This window comes from Dermacentor variabilis, chromosome 3 (assembly GCF_050947875.1).
Source record: "Dermacentor variabilis isolate Ectoservices chromosome 3, ASM5094787v1, whole genome shotgun sequence".
In the NCBI taxonomy this organism is placed as follows: Eukaryota; Metazoa; Arthropoda; class Arachnida; order Ixodida; family Ixodidae; genus Dermacentor; species Dermacentor variabilis.
The window spans coordinates 192,901,568-192,924,359 of NC_134570.1; the positions used below are offsets into that span (position 1 = coordinate 192,901,568).

At 47.2% G+C, this 22,792-nt stretch overlaps 1 protein-coding gene across 1 annotated transcript in view; it reads left to right on the forward strand.

Annotated features, from left to right (window-relative positions):
* The window catches only part of LOC142574966 (glutathione S-transferase 1-like), a 91,621-nt gene that overhangs the window by 37,757 nt on the left and 31,072 nt on the right, over positions 1-22,792 (forward strand). The window contains exon 4 of the mRNA XM_075683944.1: positions 17,617-17,758. Within this exon, the coding sequence (XP_075540059.1) occupies positions 17,617-17,758 (142 nt within the window). The remainder of the gene's footprint in view (positions 1-17,616; positions 17,759-22,792) is intronic.

The following is a 22,792-nucleotide window of genomic DNA, read 5'->3' on the forward strand; positions in this document are numbered from 1 at the left end:
CGAAAGGGGCGCGACCAGTCTTAGATCGTCGAAATATGATCTTCGAACAAGACGCGCTGGATATTGATATGTCACGCATCGTACGTTTGCGCGTAATCGCTCGTGCTCGCATATGCTCAAGAATGTACACCACAATTTGTTTCGCACATGCAATCTAATTGGACAAAGCTTCTTTCGCTATAGAAGTGACGACGTACGAGAAATATCCCGCACACGAAGGCGCTTCTTACTTCGAGCGGTAACATTGTAACAGTGGTTAGCCGGTTAAAAGCGGTCACCGTTACGCAAACGATGCACACGTCTCAGTACGCTGGACCTCACTGCAGGCGCACCCGCGCCACAACCAATACGTGAGTAACAATGCCGCACGTTTATCAGCGCGCAGCTCTTAGGCGCCGGTTCCTGCGGTGAGTGTCAGCGTTACCGAGCGAACGAGTACAACAGCGAAGGATGAAAGAGGAACGCGGAGCGCAGCGGGGACAGAGGCGGTGATAGAGAAAGGAACGAGAAGACGAAAGCGGAGGAACACGGTTCCCAGGAACGATGAGGCGTAAAGCGCCGGAGGATTGCATGACGAAAACATAAGCAAAAAATCGTAGTGCCGTGCAGACATGTTTTGCGACGATCGCTACAAGATGGCGCCAGAGTACCGCGCGTGCCCTGTTCACTCCTGTACCTTTCTTTGGGCACTGCTTTTTACCGCCTAAGAAATGTCAAATGTTATCCCTCGACGGAAGACCCGCCTGCACGTAGCAAAAGTTTTTAATGTTATCGATAGATTTATTTGTTGGCTGTTGCCACCAAAGGTTTTCGAAATATGATTGTGTGCGCGATGCGCATTGTGTAGTGCTTTCTGGGAGCCACGCGGGCACCAGCGATTACACTGGAGCGTTCGGCGAGTGATGCATAAAAGCCAGCGAGCTTGACCCACAGGTCAGGTTATCAACGATTGCCGACTCCGCTAGCCGTTATCCTTGTGCTTGAGTGTTACCTGTTTTCGTAGGCACACGTCCGTCCTATAAAGAGTTGCATTTATAACTCACAATTTCGACACTGTGTTGTTCTTTACTGTCACTACGACGTGACAATACAATCTAATATTAGAAGCATTTTACATGGCACGTGCACAGGGCCGAGGGCACGTGCATTAGCTGCCCGTCACTGGCACTTGCCGAAAAATAGTTTGCTTTTGTGATGCGACAGAGAGGCCGTGATGTCACGGTGGTACTATTCGTGTTTCTATCTATAGAACCCCTGTTTCTTCAAATAAGCATTTAGTTGGAAGTTAGCGCGTGTCCGTCGTACATGTTCTTCTTTTAGTCCGCGTCCTTGTAGAGCTGTCTTTTCTTGAAGAGCATAACACTCCTAAGGTGAAGGTGTGGTGTGGCCTGACGCATGATAAAAGGATAGGCCCATTTTTTCTTTGCGGAGCCCACTGTGACGCCAAACGACTATCATAACGTGTTAGAATTATATTCAGTGCCACAATTTCAAAAAAGGAGTCGTGTTTTAACTTGACGGCGCTCCTCCACACTACACCAGCATTTTTCGTGAGTTTCTGGATAGAGCATTACCCCAGAGGTGGACAAGTAGGGGTCCTGTCAAACCATGGCCTCCACGACCCCGGGTCTGACGCCATTTGACTTTTACTTGTGGGGATATGTGAAGCAACATGTGTTCAGTGAACGTATCAACGACATTAATCATTGAAAACAGAGAATCACTGACCTTATTCACTCTGTTACACCAGATGTCCTTAATCGTGTGTTGGAAGGACATGAATATCGCTGAGATGTGTGTAGAGCGACAAACTGAGGCGCATTGAAATGCACTGAACATGTGCGAAACTTGGAGAGATTTCCATTCATTTGGGGAAAATTTCACACTTCTATCTTATTTTGTTGATTTCCTGTGACCGGTGATAAATGCAGCACACCTTTACGGACACACAGTATAATATTTTCTTTATTAATATTTTTATTATTATTAGGTCGCCTAAACGACTATGAAATAACAACTTGACACAACGCCCACTGGTGGTAACAGCGTGTATAGGACGCCGGTGGCCGTTAAAACGAGTCTCGACGTGAGCGACAATATGCGTTGACCGGGCGCTGTGAAAGAAGGGCACGAAACAGTGAATGTTTTTTTTTTGTAATTTGCGATTGAGTATACTTCCTGATTAATTAGCTGAATGAAACTTGGAGTAAAGTATTACTCCAGCGGAAAACAGCGGAGATGTCCGTTTCCCTCCCGTGGAAGCCCATATATTGACAGCAGATGACAATTCCGCAATATTTACAACATCATTGTGCGCTGCATAATTATGAAAAGTAGATGAAACTCGGCGTATGTTAGCGTCGTCTTAGCGGCTCATTGACTTATAGTTTCTTTCGGGATAGTTTTGAAAAAACAAGAGTTACAGCCGTTTTCCCTAATCGTACTCCCTCCGTAGACTGCCATGTATCGACAGCAGGCGGGAATTCTCTAAGGTTTGCAACTTCACTGCGAACTAAATAATAAAAAAACAAGTAACTGAAACTCGGCAAAATGATATACTCATCTCAGTGGCCAATCTACGTACAATATTTTTCAAGATACTTGCATGAGGTTAAGAGCTACAGAGCATTCGCGAGAAACTGGAGATCAAAATTTGTTCGTGTCGACGCGGCGCGTATATGGACGGAGATTGACGACCGCCGCGCCGTAACTATATACAGCTTCGCTGTACTATGCGAGAAATTGCAATATGCACGGGGGAAGAGAAATTGCTGGTTTAGGATCTTAAGGCACATGTTCTCTTCTACAGAACGAAAGAATGTCAATTGGCTGTGATGTTCGGGTGAAAGCGACACCTACTTTGAATGGCCGCACTACCCGCATGCGAGAATAGACGCTCGGAAGGTAGAGATTTGCTGGAATCGGCAGGAATTCCATTGCTATGTCAACGTGCATGCTCCAAACCGCCGCCAAAGTTGTGCCACGTCTTTAGCGGACTGGGAGTGGCACAATAATCAACGACTGGGTTGTCATAGTATGCCTCAAATTGCGAGGACATTTCAAGCCTCCGGGCTTCGGGTGGTGCAGCGGCGTGTGCGGTGTGGGAGAAGAGAGTGCAAGCGCTCCACTCATCATCACTCGGGACTCGGAAGAACAGTCGAGAGTCGGCCTATCACAGCCGCATGATCACTGTTCTCATGCCGACAAGCTAATGCGGTCTCAAAATTTTCGCGGAACTCCTGTCAGATTCTCCAAAGTGATTAATCGAACAAGGAAAAACGCCTAAGTCTGTTAAATGATAGGCGGACATTGATGAAGATAAATCTTGTTGCGGGATACTCTTAATCATTCGTTCATTGATATTACGAACCCTACATTGAGCAAAGCGGGGGGAAAAAGAAAGAAGGCGAGGAGCCGCGGTGGAGGAGGGTAGGCTGAGGCACCTTCTGTTGACCTCCTGTGGCAGTTTCTACGGGTTCTGTGTGCACTCTGGACGTACCGGGTTCCTGTCGTGATGGAGAGGCCGAGCGAGGAAGACGGAGCGGCGAAGCAAGCAGGGGCTGGCCGAGGGCGAGTCCACCGACCCCGAACTCGTCGCCAAGTGCTGGGCTCGAGCTGAACAAGGCCGGCAAAAGGCGCGGGCTTGGTGTGGCCAAAAGGCTCCAAAGAGGAGGAATGGGAAGAGGAATAGCATGAATAGTGCATTACGAAATTGCTTGGAATAATAAATACTGTACAGTTCTGTACAGCTCTTTACCATCTTTCTTCACTGTCATAATCATGATGTTTTATGTCTACTGCAGGACGAAGGCCTCTCCCTGCGATCTCCAATAACCCCTGTCCGGCGCCAACCGATTCCGAGTAGCGCCCGCGAATTTCCTAATCTCATCGCTACACCTAGTCTTCTGCCGTCCACGACTGCGTTTCCCTTCTCTTGGTATCCATTCTGTAATCCTCATTGTCCAATGGTTATCTAACCAGCCTATTACATGACCTGACCAGCTACATTTCTTTTTCTCTTGGTGTCGATTAGAATATCGGCTATGCCCATCTTTCCTAATGGCACTTTACACTTTATAAAAATAGATAAACTGACTCAAAAGATGCAAAATATAAAATAAGCTACGAAAAAAACTGCCAACCTGAAACAAAATCAAAGCATTTTTGAAACATTCTACGCGCAGTGCACAAAAAAGGGAATAGCAACCATACGCTTGTGCGTTACTCGCGTTCACGAAGGGAATCGTCACAGAACTTGCAAGCACACTGCGGACGTGAAGTGAGAAACGTTAGCCCGTAGCACGAATTTGTAAGGCGCATCGGACTATTCGAAATAATTTTGAAACATCAATAATTTTTATATTGCTCTTTTAGAGATGGTTTACGCATCCACAAAACTAATATGCTTTACAGTTAGGCGTGTCATTTACTTATGAGTTAAGGACCTTGTCATGAAGGAATGACCGCCTTATATTAGCACTCGTTCTAGGCGATGCTCTCCCGCACATAAACTAAGCTATGCTGGTACGATGTATTAGATAAAAATTAATAGATATAGGCTTTTTAGTCCCCAGCACATAGCCCGTTTTGGGTGTAGGACATATAGCCCCTTTACTCAGTGTTATCTGTCTGATGTTATCCATAAGTGGATACCATCACTAAAGGCGATATGTTAACGTTTAAAGAAACATTATAGGGATAAAAATATCCCTTAGTCTTACCGTTACTGAGTACTGAGAAAATAAAATCGTTAATTAAAAGGCAAAGAAAGGTTTTGCGGCAAATGGGAGCAAAAATATTCCTAACAACTCAAAAAAAGTTACTCCAAAGCAGAGACCTTGGTTTGGTCCCCCTTCCCAAATAAAAACATTCTCAGAAGGCTTTTTTTTTTGCCAATGAGACAGTACACACTCTGCTGTTTGAATGCTCTGCTGCTCCTCTGCAGGGTCAATAGAAACAAATAATTGAGCCTGTGCTCAAAACTTTGTACATCTACGCTATCTGTGCTTTCGGAAACTTAAGCCATCAAAGGCAATTGTAATATAAATGAACGGATTTTCTTATTCCGAGAAAAAGCACTCCAACCACGAACCGAAAAGTGCTCTAATCGCCACCAGTCTGGTGGCGCCCTACGAAGACGTCGCATAAGGCACATGCATTATCAGGTTTCAAGCCCTCTGCTTGGTAGAAACTCCCAGTCGGATTATTTTTAGTGGGCTAGGAAACAACAGCCCCTTTCTTCGTGTTTCTAGCGACTGGAAAAACAAGAAAACGCTTGTCTGGTAAGGCGAAATGGGGCGGAGGACCATTGCATTCTGGTAATTAGGACAGCCTTCCCCTCTTTTTGTCATCAGGGGCGGCGCTGACCTGCAGCACTGATCATTAGAGGCTTGCCGCAAGCTCGTTCTCGATACTCTCGGTTGAGTGCACGACATGACAACTCGCTCGAGGTTTTCTTATTTCTTCAAAAACATACTTCCAAATATAGGAAGTATTCAAAAGCGCTCTCCACGACTACCACATATTGCTCTCTACAAGATAAAGGAACTACACTTCCAACGCAGCAACAGAAAAATGTGACATGAAAAAAACTTTCTCAAATTAAATGAGCATAATAACCTCCTCAAAGCTCTTTAAGGGATTACGAGATAAAAGCGCAATGTTTCGTTTTGCTCGCAAATTTTATGCAGTGAAGAGTTTCGTAGTCATTAAAATTAGATAACGACATGTCTTAACTAATTTTAAATGCACGCTATGAATGACCTATTAAAGATATAAGACTACTGGGAGTGATCTGTAGGTCCACTATGTCGGAAACCCGACTACGAGCGAGATCACTCCGAAACCATCGCGCTCACGAAAAACTTGAACCATAATTGGGGCTAAGCATAATGTTACATTGGAAAAGGTGCTGTCACAAAATATTCTCACATTTGTAGCGTGAGTAGGAATCGGCACTGGATCGGTTAAGGTCACAAGAGAGCACAAACTGCATACTTCGCAGATCACTTGCACTTCAGCAGAAAACGAAAGAAGCAAGCAACTGTCGTAAACCAAGTGTATGCTTCATATTGTGCGTCTCTTAAGCTTGGAAAAAATCGACGAATGACAAATAATAGAGCTAGACAATTTTTCGTGCGAATCAGTAGGCAACTGCTATTTGGGAGCATGTGCGGTTACCACGAGGTATGCGAGATTGATTTCCGTCAAACTGCCACCGTGCCTGTTACTGTACCCGTGATGCTCTGTGTTGGCTTCCGTCTTTCATAATGCATGTACTGTAACGAGCACAAATATACGCAACTTGACTGCAGAAACTTCAAAAAGAACAAAGCTTCGATAGGCATGGTCACAAAGTTCTTAGTAGCAGTGGTGTTTTGATAGCATTTTACCTTGTGTCGGATAAAGTGCTATGCTGTGCTACGCAGGGTGCGCTGAGTTTGGCGAAACTCGCCATCTTCTCGCGCTCTGTGACGCCCCAAGATGAAAGTACTAGACAAAGTTTGTCCCTCGGCGCACCTCCGATTTCATCGATTTATCTAGATTCACTCTGGATGGCTGTCATCCCTTGGGCGTTGCTTTATGGGGGGTCGACAAACTGGAGCCGACGTTACCAAACCGTCGGTGCATGATCGGTGCCTTCTTTCACTTATTTGTCGTTCCACCCAGTGCATTACATGCAAAAGCAAGTTATAAGGTAAATGCATTTACCACAATATTATTACTCACTTTAATGTGGTTTATAAGCATTTTAATGTTTTCAAGCTGTCCACTGAACACATACTAGATTAATATGTAATTGTTACGTTTCGCGTTACACCACGAGCAAACGCTCCTTTTCCTCTTTCCTGTAGATTGGATTGGCGCGGCTCGCTACGTGCTCGCCTAGCACAAATTGGTGTGCGCCTGGTATTCGCACAGGGCTTGCAGCAGATCGCTCGTTGTTCGCACTAAAGCAAGGCTGCGAGACGAAGTAAGCGTCGCCTGCGCAGAAGTGGTTTGTCGCACGCTCACCGCGTAAGCACGCCGCAATGCCGGAAAACACTCATACGGGCAAAGGGTCAGGAAACTATGCTTTATTTGCTGTTACAATGTGTACGCCTTCATACGGGATAGCGCCGAGCAATGGCACCCCTAGGGATCCATGGCTAAGAACAAACGCATGTAAGCGTCTTTGCAGCCCACGTGGCTGTTAATTGCCTGCCAGCACATCCATGTCAAGTTTGACTCCAGTAGCGCTGCACTTAACCTGCACACGCTGCTGAGGAGGTGGCGCTTCAGTTTTTGACAATAACTTCTATTTATTGCTTTTGAGCTACCAAGAGTGGGCCTCACCAAGTTCACGGTGTGGTTCACTGCCTCCCAATGCAGATTGAGGCTCACCAGGTTAGCATCCATTAAATATGAGATACACATGTGTGTGGCCCATTCATCACTGTGAATGGGCCGGTTGAACGAAAGCCTAGCGTCGCCGCGTATCGTTGGTCGACCTTAACAAGTCGCAGCTCGTCTGTGGTCGCACTGACCACGCCGAAGACTTATTGCTCGCGATCTGCAATACCGCCATAATTTTGGTGGCTTGGCGGAACGTTGTCGCACATTCTTTAGCGGCCTCGATGATACTTTTGCTTGCCGCAAAGAAGTCAATCGTCCATTTGCACTGCCTTCCCGGGGACACCAAGTGGAGGTCGCGTCATCAGCTCGTTCCTCACGACCACACGGGCGTAGTTCCACCGGTCGGCGATGGCGGGTTCCGACAGAGGAAACAAGTCGCCGGTCATCTCCTTCAACAGCCACACTTCTACGCTTTTGCTCACGCAGTACGTGAGCCAAATCACTTGCTGCCTGGCGAGGTGGACGTTCGGGCGACCGCGACGGTCCGTGCTCGCGAAGTAAGTTCTTTCGCCTCTCTGCGCGTGCTATGCAGTGGTTCCGTGTAACTGAGACAGCGGCTTTCGGTACCTGCTGCACTGGAAGGCAGCCCGGCGTCTATTCGGAGTCTTCCAATATAATGTGACCACTTCGCATTCGGAGGTTGGTTGATACGGGTTGAACCCCAGGTCTTTGCAGGTGCCCCAGTACTACGATGTCGCTGCCGAACCTAGCGTCTGGGACGCGGCGGACGCAGAGCGCATGGAGCCGGAGCGAGCCGAAGCGATCGCACGAACTCTTCCTCCGCAGCCCTCTCACACTAATCTGTGGACGGAAAGCGTAATTTGCTCGCCATGCTGTCTCCGCAGACCAGGGTCTTCGCCTAACTCGTCCCACAGCTGGCGCACTGAAGATTTTTAATGGCGAAAATGACGCCGAAACTCTACGTTGGTCATGTAGGTGAACGGGTCTTGACAGTCATATTGACAATTGCTGCTGCTGGATGCGATGCCACAGGCTGCTGCTGCTGCCGGCGCCGTGTTCCTGCCTGCAACTCGGGGGGAGCGGGGGTCACGATCGCGCGAGTTTGACACCAGTTCGCCTGTAAACTAATACCATCGGTCACGCCCCGTGCGAGGCATGTAACTCTTGTGTGCGCAGTACTGCAAAGAAGAAACACAACTCCTGCCTAACCACATTGGAGAGAACATTGTAGTAGACCCTATTCTCAAAAACATGCACCCCACCCACAGTCAAGAGAGAAGAGCAGCGCGGGCCCGCATGTTGCACAAACACTGTTTCAGAGACCCAGATACATACTACACGGACGCTAGCTCGTACCCCTCGTCACCACGTCGTGGGCCCAAATAACACTCGCCGTCGTCAATCAGGAGAGCCTGGTAGCCTCTACCTCCATCCGCGCCACATGCAGCGCAGCAGCAGAAGCAGCAGTGATCGCTCTCGCACTTCACGACGCCGAGAGCAAGGGAAGGTCCGCCCGCGTCCTTACGGACTCACAAGCGGCTTGTCGTTTATACATAAATAGAACACTCCCTATACAAGCCATTCGAATCCCGGGCCACTCACTAGAATGGACCCATGGTATCGTCTGGTGCCCCGGGCATGAAGGCCAGCGGGGCAACGAAGAGGCGGACCGGGACTGCCCAGCTCGAGGTCTCACTAGCCGAGTGGCAGACCACACCGTTCTTCAGCCCCCGACAGACCGACGAACGACTGACGAGTTATTAACCACAAGTCAACAAATACTACAGGACGAACGCCTCGAAACAACACAATACGTTCCCCCACATAAAGCTCTCTGTAAACTGCAGGCAAGGGACTGGCGCCGCCTGCAAACGAACACACACCCACACTTTTTTCATCCACACGCAATCTCCTCAGACAGATATACGTCCCGTACATGTCCCTGGTGTAGTAACCACACAGCCACACTCGCGCACGTAACACATGAATGCACCGACCACCCGGGCGACGCAATTTCGCCACGAGTCACAACACACACACTCACTACGTGGTCTTGGGAGGCGAGAGTCTCCGAACTGGACCTGGGAAGCCAACTGGCGACCCTCGACCAGGCCCGGCGAGCCGCGATCGCCAGTGGAGCCCTGTCAGAGGGAACCACCCACGAATAAACCGCGCAACGTTTTCTGCAATAATAAAGTTCCATTCTCCTCCTCCTCCTCGACCTACCACCCCAGTTCGACCACCCCCAACTTATTTTTTTTTTGGCAACAGTGACGCGGTGCTGAGATGAGACGAATATTTTGACCGCCGGAATAACACACGCACAACGCACTGTCATGGGTTCGTTGTGCATCGATGACACCGTTACACCGAGTTACACCGAGTGTTACACCATACAAGTCAAACTTGCAAGCAGTATGTATGTTATATATTTTGTTTCACCATTTTCCCTTAACTTTACTTATGCGTGCTTCGTGCAGTGAGGATAATTTAGGAGTGCTTTTTTGCGGTTTCCCAGTTTTTTCTTTGTGCGTGAGGCAGGCCCTACGACGACGAGCCCATTCACGAGCCAACTCTCGCTAACGTTCGCGGTAGGCAGCTTCTTCGTCAGGAGAACGCCCTACCCGTGGTCTTCCCATGGTTGTATCTGGGATGGAATGTGCGGAATCACTCATGCAAAGCTCCGTGTATTGGGCGCAAGGCCCACCACCGGAGATGCGGGCGCTGCAATTGTTTTAACGATTGGTTGGATGGGTTTCACGATTGACGTGACTGCCGGCAGTTTTTGCTGGCGGAAGAAGCGGCGCCGGCCACGCGCTCCTGGTATCATGTTTCAGTCGCTGTGCACTGTTCGTTGGCCGCAAAGTGCCAGCATAAGATTTGTTTCTTTCGGACCAGGGCGGAATTAATTGACGATAAAGTTGATCCCGATCTGGCTCAATCGCCGAAAACGCACCGTGTGACAACTGCATAAGATTCGCGTATATCATTCTAAAAGGGGGAAAGGGGTCACTCCAACCCCCGTCCGCCTGTTGAGCTCTTTTCCTCTCTCGCTAGGTCATGTGATCCCTCTTTAGCGAAGTTAGACAATGACGGCACAGGGTCCGCTTAAACAGCTTCACTGTAAAACAAAGCGTCGGCTGTCCCTGGCTTATGCTTATATCTTCTTGGGCTGTGATGGTCCAACAACAGAATTTCATTGCCTGCATGCTGACGACGTAGCGCACAGCAAATGATTATCGGCACGTCACTGTAGCTGCTCGCACGGCGTCGATGCGCCGTGGTGGACGACGGTGCTGAGGAGTGCGCAGTGTCCTCGAGTGACAATGTGTCACAGCTCTCGTTTGAGATGGCTGCTCAGTCATCGGGGACGTATCGGAGCCGCACTGTCGCAGACACGGTCAGCGTAGAGAATCGCTAGTTTTTCCAGACCCAGTCCGATGGCATTTCTACGTGGCTATATAGCACTGCGCACTAAACAGTTGCAACGCCTTCCTCCGTTCGAAGTCTCATTTAATAATTGCACGCAAGAGCTCAACGCAAGGCTGCAAAAAATGCGATTACAGCGGTGTCGTTACGATATCCAGCTGCGATCGCTGTTAGCTCTAGCAGAGGCGATCCGCAAGCACCGTGGAGTACAAAACACACTAAAATACTGCGTACATGCGCACAGAGGCACTTTCACTGGGGAATCGAGTACAAGCAATGAATTACGTCTTAGCGCAGCACGCTCTTATTCACAATTCATCGCTGGGGCTTCGCGCACACAGATAAATTGGCACATTTTCACTGTGCTGCGGCACTATGGACCCTAGAACACGTACCATACCGCCATTTTGCAACGACAGCCGTTACTCCCGTCTCTAGTCATAGATTGCCGTTTTCAGTCGGTGAAACGGCTGCCCTAATATTTTCAGCTAAGCGACTGCGGTGAACAGCCAAGCCGCGGCAGTGCGTTACCATTCCACTAATAAACGGAGAATGGTAAGATTATTTCGTGACTGACTTTATAGAGAATAGCACTGCAGCGCCCCTGGCGACTGCTCCTCGTATGAACTTCCTTGGGCGTGCGACCTTCTAGAATTCCCCCCTTGTAAGCTTTCGCCTCAAGTTGCCACTCGCGGAAATAAAAGTGCAATATTTAATAATTTGTGCCAGCTCCGTATTTCAACATAACTATATAGTATTCAAAACCCAAGATATATATCATAAGAAATAAATTCTTTGTTATTTTATTTGTTGTATTTTAACACATTCGATTGAGGGAAAGCGTGGATGCAAGAATGCTCCAGGTGGGCTTTGTTCGCATTCGACGGAGGATAGAAAGATAATGCCCGAAAGAAGTGGCACACCCTTGACGCGCCCGAGGAAAGACTGTTTCACATGGTGCGATTGGGACGAAAGAAATCGTTCTGCCGCGCACGTCGCAGAGCGATTTTCGCTGACAGCTGTCACATGCGTCTGCGGCTGCGCGATTTCCGTCGCAGGGATGCGCAAGGTTGCCCCCTGCTCACGAAATATACATGCTAACATCGTTAAACGAAAACAACATGGAAACTAGTCAAACATGCAAATTTTTCTACTAGTATTCGATAATAGACGAAGTACACCACTTTCTAACGCTTAAAAGCATTGAGACTTTAGGACAGCTTGCAGATGCGATGAGTGAGACGTTGCACAACATAGCAAGTACGAGCGTGCGGCTTGTGCGACGTCAGTGGGGTGGTTCCGTATAGTTCACTCTAGTGTCCTTGTTACTATGGAAGCCACAACTTTTTTCCAGGATGAGTATTTGCCTTTGCAGAAGAACAAGCTACTATTGAGTGTGCACGTACTTTTGAGCTGGCACAATTTGTAGCGTTGAAGAGGTTGACGACGGTGGCGTCCTTCTCCCTACCTGGATAGCGTGCAGCTTCTCCTTTTAACCAAATTGCGTAAGTGGAAGAAAAAAAAATTTATGAAGCTCTAAAGCCGCAGGCGCTGGTGGCTACGCCCTAATAAAACATAACTAAAACTGGCGCGCGACATCGCTCCACAGAGCTAACAACGCAGGATAAAACAGGAAAGCACCAATTTGACCGTGCTTTGTTTCGTCACACATTGCGCGGCCCACTTCGCGCCGATCACTACGACTGTGTGACGACGCGACCAACTTCTGCAGAGAGAGCGAGAGAGCACGACGTCGCGGCGGTAACTGAGCAACAGAATTCGCTGTGTCGCTGACTGAAAATCGCGCCATGTGAAACAGCCTAAAGGCGTGCCAAGCGGCTCACGGCAAGTGTGCAGACAGAGAGTTGCGATAACCCGTTGATAACAATACGCGGCGCTGGCGCGTTTCGTTCTGCAGCCTTCTGCGCTTGAAACGTGGAAGCAGCGTGCCGCGCTTATGTTGTCATACGCGGCTTTTTGTCTACATATTTTTTTTTTTGCCTGCAGCTTTTGCTCGTTCCACGCTAGCTCCGTTCATTCACTGCTGTCGAGCAAAGTTGCGCAAACTCGTGCGAAGGAGAAACTCGGCGTATCCTGCATAGCACCCCTGGTTGTGTCACCTATGAATTCTTCTGCGTGGGAGTTATTTCATGTCATTATTTATACCCTCAGCACAGTCATCATTTATTACAGTAACGAAAATCTTACTCGGATAACTATAAGTCAATTTTTGAACGCCAACTATTGACATTCACGCGAAAAACACCAATTCATAGGTTTTCCTATTATATAATTACACATATAATATCTCAGGCATCAGTATATAAATATGTAGGCGTAAATCTTACACCGACCCTTTCTTGGGCCTTTCAAATCACACCCATATGCGGAAACGCTTCCAAATCTGTTGGGTATATTCATCGCAACTTGTATCCGTAAATTAGCATTCCTATAATTTGTACGTCCACAGCTTGATTTCGCGTCCCCTATATGGTCTCCCTACCATGAATACTTAATCCGCATGTTAGAAACCATCCAAAACCGAGCTAGTCGATTTATTTCCCGAAATTATAGCTGCCAGTCAACCATTACTTAAGTGAAGCTCGAACTTTCCCTTCAAGCACTGAGTAGCCGACGGGACATAGCACTCCTGTCCTTGCTCCATAGATATGTTCACCAAATGAAGCCATCAAACTTGCCACTGGAACGCGTGTCTTGCACATCACGACATTATAATGCTTGAATCCTCACTCGCATATATGGCAACACTAACGCATTTAACTTCTCGGCTCTACCACGAGCGATTCGGTAATGGAATTGTCTTCCTAACAGCACTGTCGATCAAACGGGCAATGATAAATTCACACAACTACTGAACTTGCAGTTTTCATCATAACAAATATTTTCATCTGTACACATGTCATGTCATATAACACGTGTCACATATGTGCCATGTATTTTTTTGTTGTTGTTGTTTCAGTTTAATGTGCTTGCGCTATGTACGTTATTTTGCGCCAGTGATACATCGCTTCTTATGTTACCACGAACTGCATTTTTCATTAATTTCCCGACAACTCTATGCATTGATTTAGCGTTTTTATTTCTAACATGGTGTTGCAAGCACGTGATCATTATAAAAAGCTTTAGCTCTCAAATTTTTTTTTAGCGCTCATATATCTGCTTTCTCTTGTCATTTGTTCAATGACACCCCCTTACTCAATGCTGCCCTTGTGGCTTGTAAGGTACTTTGAAATAATAATAATAACAAGTAAAAAAATTGAAACAGCTACAGGCTGAGATATATGGTCTAAAAAGAGTCACTTGCCACATAAGTATATCGAAGTCGTAATAAGGTATAAGCGGGGCGGTGAAATGTTTACATAGGTACACTGTTCGGAACTACATTTCATTGAGCGCAATAACACATAATCGAAATATTTAAAAATAATAGACAGATAATACTGTCTGGAAATATGTTCGAATTCATCTACCTGTTTAGGAAACAAGATAATTTTTACGGCAATCGTTCTAATTACTATGCCTATCCGCGTGATAATCATTTCGTCTGATCTCAAAGTAATTCTTGTTTTATGTAAATCCAGGCGCACTTCTGCCGTCGCCTTCGCCGTCACTGTCGGCGTCGCTGTGAGGGTCTGTATAAAATCGAAGGGCGCTAAAATCGTCGCAGGCGCTGTATGCTGCATGTGCGCATGATAGCGTGCGAGGGTGAGCACACTTTCATTCGCACATACTTTCATGGATCGGGGCTCAATCTCGCGCACGCAACGAAGGAAAGAGGGGAGGAAGCGCGCCGCCTTCCGTCGCGCGCACGGCTTGTGGAGAGGGTAGGAGGCGCGTTCTACTCCGGGCGGCCGCACGCGCTCGGCCGCGCCGCTGTATCTTGAAAGTCATCGGCGACGGGCAGAGTCCGCGCTGTGCTGTGTTTTTGCGGCTTAGTTCGCGCTGAAGCGAGTGACAGCACGAAGGTCAATTCACTCGCTGCTCCTGCAGCGTTTCCTCACTGCCGCGTTTCGACAGCGAGTTTCCGCGGTTATCGAGTTTTATGGGTTCATGTTCGCTTGTGCGCTCGCGACACCATGCTTGGCTGTTTTGTTAGTGCGCCTGCGTTTACAAGACTATAGGGTCGGTAAAGGTACTATCATTTTTTTCGTATGGCTGTCCAATAATTTGCTGTCGCAATCGATGCTTCGGCTCTTGGGCGAAACAGCGATTTCTTTTTCAAGTCAAGGAACAATGTGAAAAGAGAATTTGAGCCAATAAAGTGCCGGTTCCGGGTTATCTATATCGTCGTTCCACTAAGGTCCGAGGACAGAAGAGGAAACTGAACGGTGGCAGTGCTTAAAACGCACTAAAGCGTAACAATAAATAAGTTTAGACGAATAAAGCATTGTTTGAGAATCCTGCAGGCAGTCATTTCGAAATAATAGTTTGATTATTAGACGAGAAAATGAAGGTCGAAGCATTAGTATTTGAATTTCGCACCGAAATCTCGATTTGGTACGTCAGTGTGACGTCAGGGACATCATTGTATGTTTTCGCATTTCGGCCGCGTTGGCTGAGTAAGGGTTCCCTAAACTTGCCATGTTGAATATTTGGTTCCTGTAGAATACAATGTAGTCAACCTGTGCCACTATATATAATTAGTAGGCCCTGGCAGATGACATCACTATCCATGACGTCACATCGACCAGGTGGGAGAACTTGAAGGAGGGGTCGCCACCCTTATTTCGTTTGTGCACTTTTTCTGCCTTACCGAGCGTCTTATCGTGGTAAGAGGGGTGCTTTGGGTATCATAGAAAGGTAATTTACCGATGAAGAAGAAATTGTGTTTCTCTTTAGTGTCCTTTTAAATATAAATATATTTGAAATCGTTTCTATAATGTCAACGCGTGAACGTTTGGTAAATATATAACCGCACCATAAAATTTTGGGGTATTCTGATAGGTATAGATGGAATTTTTGGATCAAGGGTTTTTACTTACCGAGTGTAATTGTGCACGGGCCTTCATAGCTACCCTCGACATCTACGGTACCGGGCACAAACATCATAATGCTATTGGTATAAAGTGGATCAGATTTAGTTACCCAACCTGAGGATTTATTGGACAATAGCCTTTTTGAGGGGGTGTTGTTGATGGCGCCAGTATAATATTAAACATTTGATTTTCTTGTTACCGAAATAAAGGGCTCCTCAACATGTAAAACTATTTGCTATTTGTCGAATCAAATTAGGCTCTCTAAACTGAAATCCAGGATACCCTTGGCACCAGTGTTTCTGTAATATTGTACGAAATCAAGGCCTGTGGGAAAACCAGAATCGGCATTGTAATTCCATCAGTCAAAGCAAAAGCGAGAGCAGATGGCTGAAAGCGCTATCTTGGGACTCATATAGATCGATAATTAATATACCTCATTCGTAGTGATGTACGCTGACGTAATAATTTGTTCACCAAATATCATCTAAAAAACAGTTCCTTATTATTGTGTTCTCGGTGGTATCTGTAGTATGATTGCTTATTGGTTCAAGTACATTTTTCAGTGATATTCACGGTGCTCTTAGTCGCCTGGTTGCATCGTTCTGAGTGTATTCCCTAACTTCTTGATTTCTCTAAGACGCTTGTTGTGTCTTGACTTTTTTTATACATGGACACTTCGTTCTGTTTTTATGTCACATACTCGTGCTTACAGCCTCATCTAGAGGCTAGCAGTACCGCACAAATAAATAAATATTGTACACATCCCAGCTAGCGTTGAGTAAACTCAATTTATAGAGTTACGTTCTGAGTTTCATAACGCAGAAATCATTCATAATTGAAACTGAACAAATGTATCGTTATTACCATTTGATATTCCTTGCTGCTGTGTCTGACCTACCTTCAGTAGCCAGTTTTATTCCTTGCATCAGCAATAATCTTGCTATTCGTTTTATGGCAAAAGATGCATATGAATTACGAAGATTACATAATGTACGACAATAGAGCATGCACCCCTGTTAGGACTAATTAAATAAAATACTTCATTATTATATCCTCAGCCAATTTTGTTTAGCTGAGTTTTTCTTGATGTTGATTAGTTTTAACTACGTAATTTTGTTTCTGACATAGGCTTGTGGGTTTCTATGGTAGCCTGGTGCTACATACGGGGGTTGGTAATTTTTCAATTTATGAACCTTCGTCCACCTTGCGGAATTCCGCAAGCCTGATTTGCCATAATCAGTGTCCTCCTGGTTCGAGTTGTTGATAAATTCGCTTTCGCGTTGCGATCACCTAGCCTCCTCGTTAGCGCAGATGACAGAGCGACCTCCCCGGAGAGTTGTTGGCACCGGGTTCGAATCCCGGACCAGGACAAATTTTTCTTCAACTACATGGCTTTGTTTATGAAAAACCCGTGTGGGGTCTTCTTTGTAGCTTGGTTTACATACAGGTGGATGTGAATTTCGCTTTCGTTGATTACATTCACAAAGTAAATGTCCGCAAATTATTAACTTGTGCCCAAGGTAAAGCTAAATTCACCGTCTCAGTCGTACAGCTTTATTAACTGATTAACACGCCTATTGAATGGAATATATTTTTCGTCGAGTGGTCTGCTCAATAAGAAAATAAAGGTCAAATACAATGGTCTTTTAGCCCTATTACTTATTCTTCAATATTAAATCACCAAGGATGTTACACACAGGCACGGATAAATGAGGGAGCATCGATTGCTGCGCCAATAAGATATCAATCGTATTTATGTCAGTTTCAGGCCGTTGCACTCATTTCTCGTTTTTCCTTCTTTGTTTTTTGCTTACAATCTGCTCTTGTTTTGCAGTCGTGCAGTATTGACGTACCTGGTGAACCGGTACGTACCTCACAGCCCCTTGTACCCAACCGATCCGCGCTCTAGAGCTTCAGTGGAGCGTCTCCTTTACTTCGACATGGGTACCCTCTTCGATGCATGCCATAAAATACTGGTGAGGATTTGATATTACGTAAATATTTTCATTCGTACACTGTTCGTAAATAAGGCGTTCTTTGAGCAGGGCAAAAGTTTGTACTAAGAGCGTCGCACTGAGAAACACTGCAGTGCGTACTAAGGAACACGGGTATCTATAGCCGTACGGCATAAGGCATGGCCGTACGTTTGCTGTCTATGTCGTGTAATTCGCTTGTGTACGTGAAGACAAAGGAAGAAAACTACGATGTAGCTTTGCCTATAAGGACGTGGTACTCAAATGTGGACAAGCGAGAGATGCATGTTTCTGGTTCTGTCCACAGTTGAACTAAATGTTACACCTACATCACCGTCCTACAACATAGGTGACCCACCTCACGTGCCACTTGTTATTCCCTGCTGACAGAGGGTGAATTGTACAGATCAAAACTATCCGCTTAAGCACAGTATACACATTTTCAAGGAACTAAATCCTACTGTTGTGCCAATGAATGTAATCGGCAACCTCAAGCGCAGCATCAGAATGCCATTTTCGCTAAGCCGCAAAACCGGGTATCCTTACTTCCGTCCAACGCATGTCCATTATATGACATGTAGCTGTATCGTCAGACCTCTTTTTCAGTTTCTTTTTTTTTTACTGGAAGGAGTCCACACAGTAGATGATAGGATGTTGTATAACGCGATAATTTTTTATTGACCCCCCAGCGGCGTCGATAAGCAGGCGTTCGGTGTCTTGCGACACCACGTACCCCAGCACATGTAGCTTGGAGAGTGAGAGAGAGAGAAAAAAACTTTATTTTCATGTTGGGTGGTTCGGTGGAAAGTCCTCAGTCCCGAACCTCACTTGCGGCATTCTTCAGCGCAGCACTGATAAACGCCGCAAGGTATCGTTGGTGGTCGGCGCTGGACTGCTTCTGTCAGCCACACGGCATAGGGTTTAGGGAAAAGATTTGTACGGGCAGGCTGTGGAGGTGGAGGTGGTTCACAGGAACAGAGGATATGGGATGTGTTCGGGTGTTCGCCACAGTATCAACAGGATGGAGGATCTTCAGGTAAGAGGCCGCGGAGGAGGTGCATTCGTGCTGGTGTGGGGAGTGTTTCAGTCTAGACCTGACGAATCGGTACACCCTGTTCACGGGTGAGCACTTTGCTGAGCTTGGGGAACTTGCGCCTTGCCTCTTGATATGGCCGCAGAAGCAGGGGAGCCCACCTTTTCGTCTGGGCTGGTCGCGGAATGCAGGGTGCCTGGTTCAAAGTCCGCAGGTGAACTGATTAGCTCTTTCATTTCCCGGCAGCCCGTCATGACCAGGTATCCAGATGACCTCTAAAGGACCTTGAATGTGTTCTTGAATAAATGTCGAAATGTGGGCCGGGAGATCGTTGTGCAACAATTTCCTGGAAGCCGCCACGGAGTCGGTAAGTATGATTCTTGGGTAGGCTGAGTCACTAGGGGGCATGTGTTTGATCACGGTGGCGATGGCTGTCAGTTCCGCTAAGGTCGGATCTGTCTCTGGGAGTAACTCTGTATGTACAGTTTGGAGGTCGTTATTCACGACTGCTATAACGGGGCCCCGTGCGCCAACGCTAGCATCAAAGTAGAAGAATATGCCGTCAGGGTGTCTTGCCGTGTACCTCTTGAAGTAGGCAACTCGCTGTCGTCGCCTCTCCTTGCGTCGTTCTGGATTCATGTGGCGTGGCAATGGAGCTATAGTTAGGAGGTTGCGTTGTTTCGGGTGTAGTGGGCGCGTACTCACAAGCGCCGCAGCTTGTGGATGATGACAGATGCTATGGAGGATGTGCGTGCCTTTGCACGTGCACTGCAAACGCAGTTCTTGGCGACGACGACGAATGCTGACTAGTTTCGCCACCGTGTTATGGTAACCGATGTCAAGGAGCAGCTTAGTGCTGGCACAAAACGGGATGCCGATGGCCAGCTTTGCCGCCTTCCGGATGAGCGCATCGAAGCGATTGGTATCTTCCTGACGGAGATTGGTATACGGCAGGTGATAGCGCAGGCGCGACATAATTAATGCTTTTCTTAGTTGAAGCATGTCCACCTCCTTCACTCCATTTGCTCCATTGGAGACCCTACGCATCATGTGCAGCACCTGTTCTCCTTGCCTGAGCAGGTGATGCACCGTCGCAGCGGGACCTCCATCTTTCTGGATATGGAGACCGAGTACCTTAATACATTCTGGTTGGGAAATCGGCACGCCTTCGTTTATGGTTTCTATGCTCGGCGGTCTCTATCTTTTGTGATGGACCAGTAGCAACTCAGATTTTTCCGGTGCACATGTAAGGCCAATAGTTTAAGCAGCCTCATGCACGCTGTTCATAGCCTGCTGGAGAGTTTCTTGGATGTGCCCTGGCAAACCCGTGTTAATAGATCGCATATTTGATGTCGGGGATGTTTCGTAGCGCTCTATGGACTACGCACATGGCAAGATTAAGGAGTGTGCGCGAGATCACGGAAACCTGCGGGATACCTCTCTGCGGATGGGGATACTGTTGTGAGGTGGTGTCGCCCACTCGTAGCGTGTACGTGCGACTCCGTAAGAAGTTACTGATATAGTTATAAAGCCTGGTTCCGTAGCCAATAGCTTCGAGCTTTTGCAGCATAGCATCGGGGTTAACAGAGTCAAAAGCTTTCTTGAGGTCGATGGCAAAAATAGTTTTAAGCTGAGCGCTGCTTGTTTCCTTCGTGGTTTCTTCGTGTAGCTGCAGCAGAACGTCTTGAGTAGATAAGTGATGTCTGTATCCAATCAAATTATGGGGTAAGTGTTGGGATTGCTCAGGGTGACTAAAAAGTCTGTTAAGCACGATGCGCTCCATTAGCTTACCGACGCATGATGTTAACGATATTGAACGCAGATTCTCTATGGCTTGGGGCTTGCCAGGCTTCGGAAGGAAAATGATGTTGGCGGTCTTCCACTCTTCTGGCAAGCTGCCCGTGTCCCATACATTGTTAATTTGCTGAAGTAAGAATGCATGATCGGCTTCTGCAAGGTTGCAGAGCTGTGTTGTCGCAATTTGTTCTGGTCCTGGCGCTTTATTCGGCTTTGCTTCTGCTACGGCACGCTGTAGTTCCGCTAATGTGATTGGGCCGATGAGACCCTCCTTGTCTGGCTCTGCACTATGTAGGTTGGGCGCTCCCGTGCTTAACTGTGCATGGCTCGCCGTGTCCGGGGAAAGGGGGAACCTGAAGGTGGAGCCGACGCAGGGTGCTGGGACCATTGAGCCCCGCATATGGCAGAGGCAACACAGCACTTTGGCCTTTCCTTCGTGTAGGGGACACCTCCGGACTGACTGGTTCACTTGGAGAAAATCAGCAGTTGTCTATTTGTAATATTCTTTCCAAGTTTCGTCTCCCTTTGTCTTTGAACCTTTCATTTCGGCCCTTCAATTCCTTTTACGTGTAATTTCCCAGTTAGCAAGGGTTAACATGGTGCATGGTATGCAACATTGGGTACGATATATTGGGTTATAGCAGGTACGTACAACTGGTGTCTGGGACCACTCCGGGTCTCCACCCTTGCTGGGCTCCGTGGTGGGCTGCTGGCGTCATTACCGAAACCAAAGCAATCTTTATGGCTTCCACGTCGTTTCTACGCCACCCCGATCGTCCTCTTTCTAAAAGAGGGCATACCTATCAAGCGTAGCAGTTTTCTGTAAAGAACGTCGACAACTTTGCGCGTTAGCTTATTATCCCCAGTGAATACCCAGAAATGACAGCAAGATTAGTCTCACCTTTCTTCGTGTAGAAGGGTCTTGTGGGCATAATGGGACCAGGCTACAAGGCCATGAAAAGGGCCAATGGAGTCCCCCTCATAGTAGTTAAAAAAAATAGCACCGAGTATCACAAGTCGGACACCCTCATGTATCCCTTGGCAATACTCCTATAACCGCAACCACACACCGTTCCTTGAATGCGGGTCGTGATGGCGTATCCGGCAATTACTTCTTGAATCTCAGCGAAAATGAGCTTCTTGACTGATCGAAAGAAGAGAATGTTGTGCAAGTGCAGTGAAGGATGATAAGGCGCAACAACTAGGAAATACCCATAAAGCATTCAATTTTTATCTTTGCCTCCAGTGTGCACGCAGAATATGTCTAGGCAGGCTGCATAAAGATACGCGTATGAATAGGCAGGTGGTTCAAGTGTCAAATGTTTGGTCACAGCTAACGAAACTGCCGTGTCCGCATATCCAGGGCAAAATGTGGTGCTAATGAACACGCAGATGAAAATTGCGAATCAGACCTCAATTGTTCCATTAGTGACGGATATCACCCTGCGTGCTTCAGGCTCTTGCCCTGTGTGGAAAAGAGAAAACGAAATCATGACACTAAAAGTAGGAAAACATTTAATTTAAGGAAGCACAAAAACAATTTACGTTAGCGAAACCTTCTTATGCCTATACGGCTAGCGTGAGGTCGGCTCCGCAATGACTTCCTGCAGCTGTCCGAATCACACATAGTGCGCCTGCAGTAGTTACTTCCGCGCACTCTGTGGTATTAGCTGCCGCTGCTCTACCCGCATCTTCGATCGGTTAACAGGTCTCCAAGCCAGCGGCCTTCAGGGCCCCTGCGAATGGAGCGATGTACGTCAAACCATCTCGGGTGCCACGGATAAGCGGAGAGTAAGCGGAGTGGCTCATTTGAGCACGCCAAAAAACAAAAATGTCGAGCCACTGCGCCACACACACACACACACACACACACACACACACACACACACACACACACACACACACACACACACACACACACACACACACACACACACACACACACACACACACACACACACACACACACACACACACACACACACACACACACACACACACACACACACACACACACACACACACACACACGCGCACACACACACACACACAAATAACCAAGCTATATAAGTTAAGTAGCTTGTTTTGTACGCAGCGCATTCTCATTAATTAATATGGCTGTGTAAGTGTTGGGATTGAACGTCAGAGGTCTTTTAAATAGCCTAGATGACGCAAACGAACTCATATGTGGCTTCCAGCCAAACGTG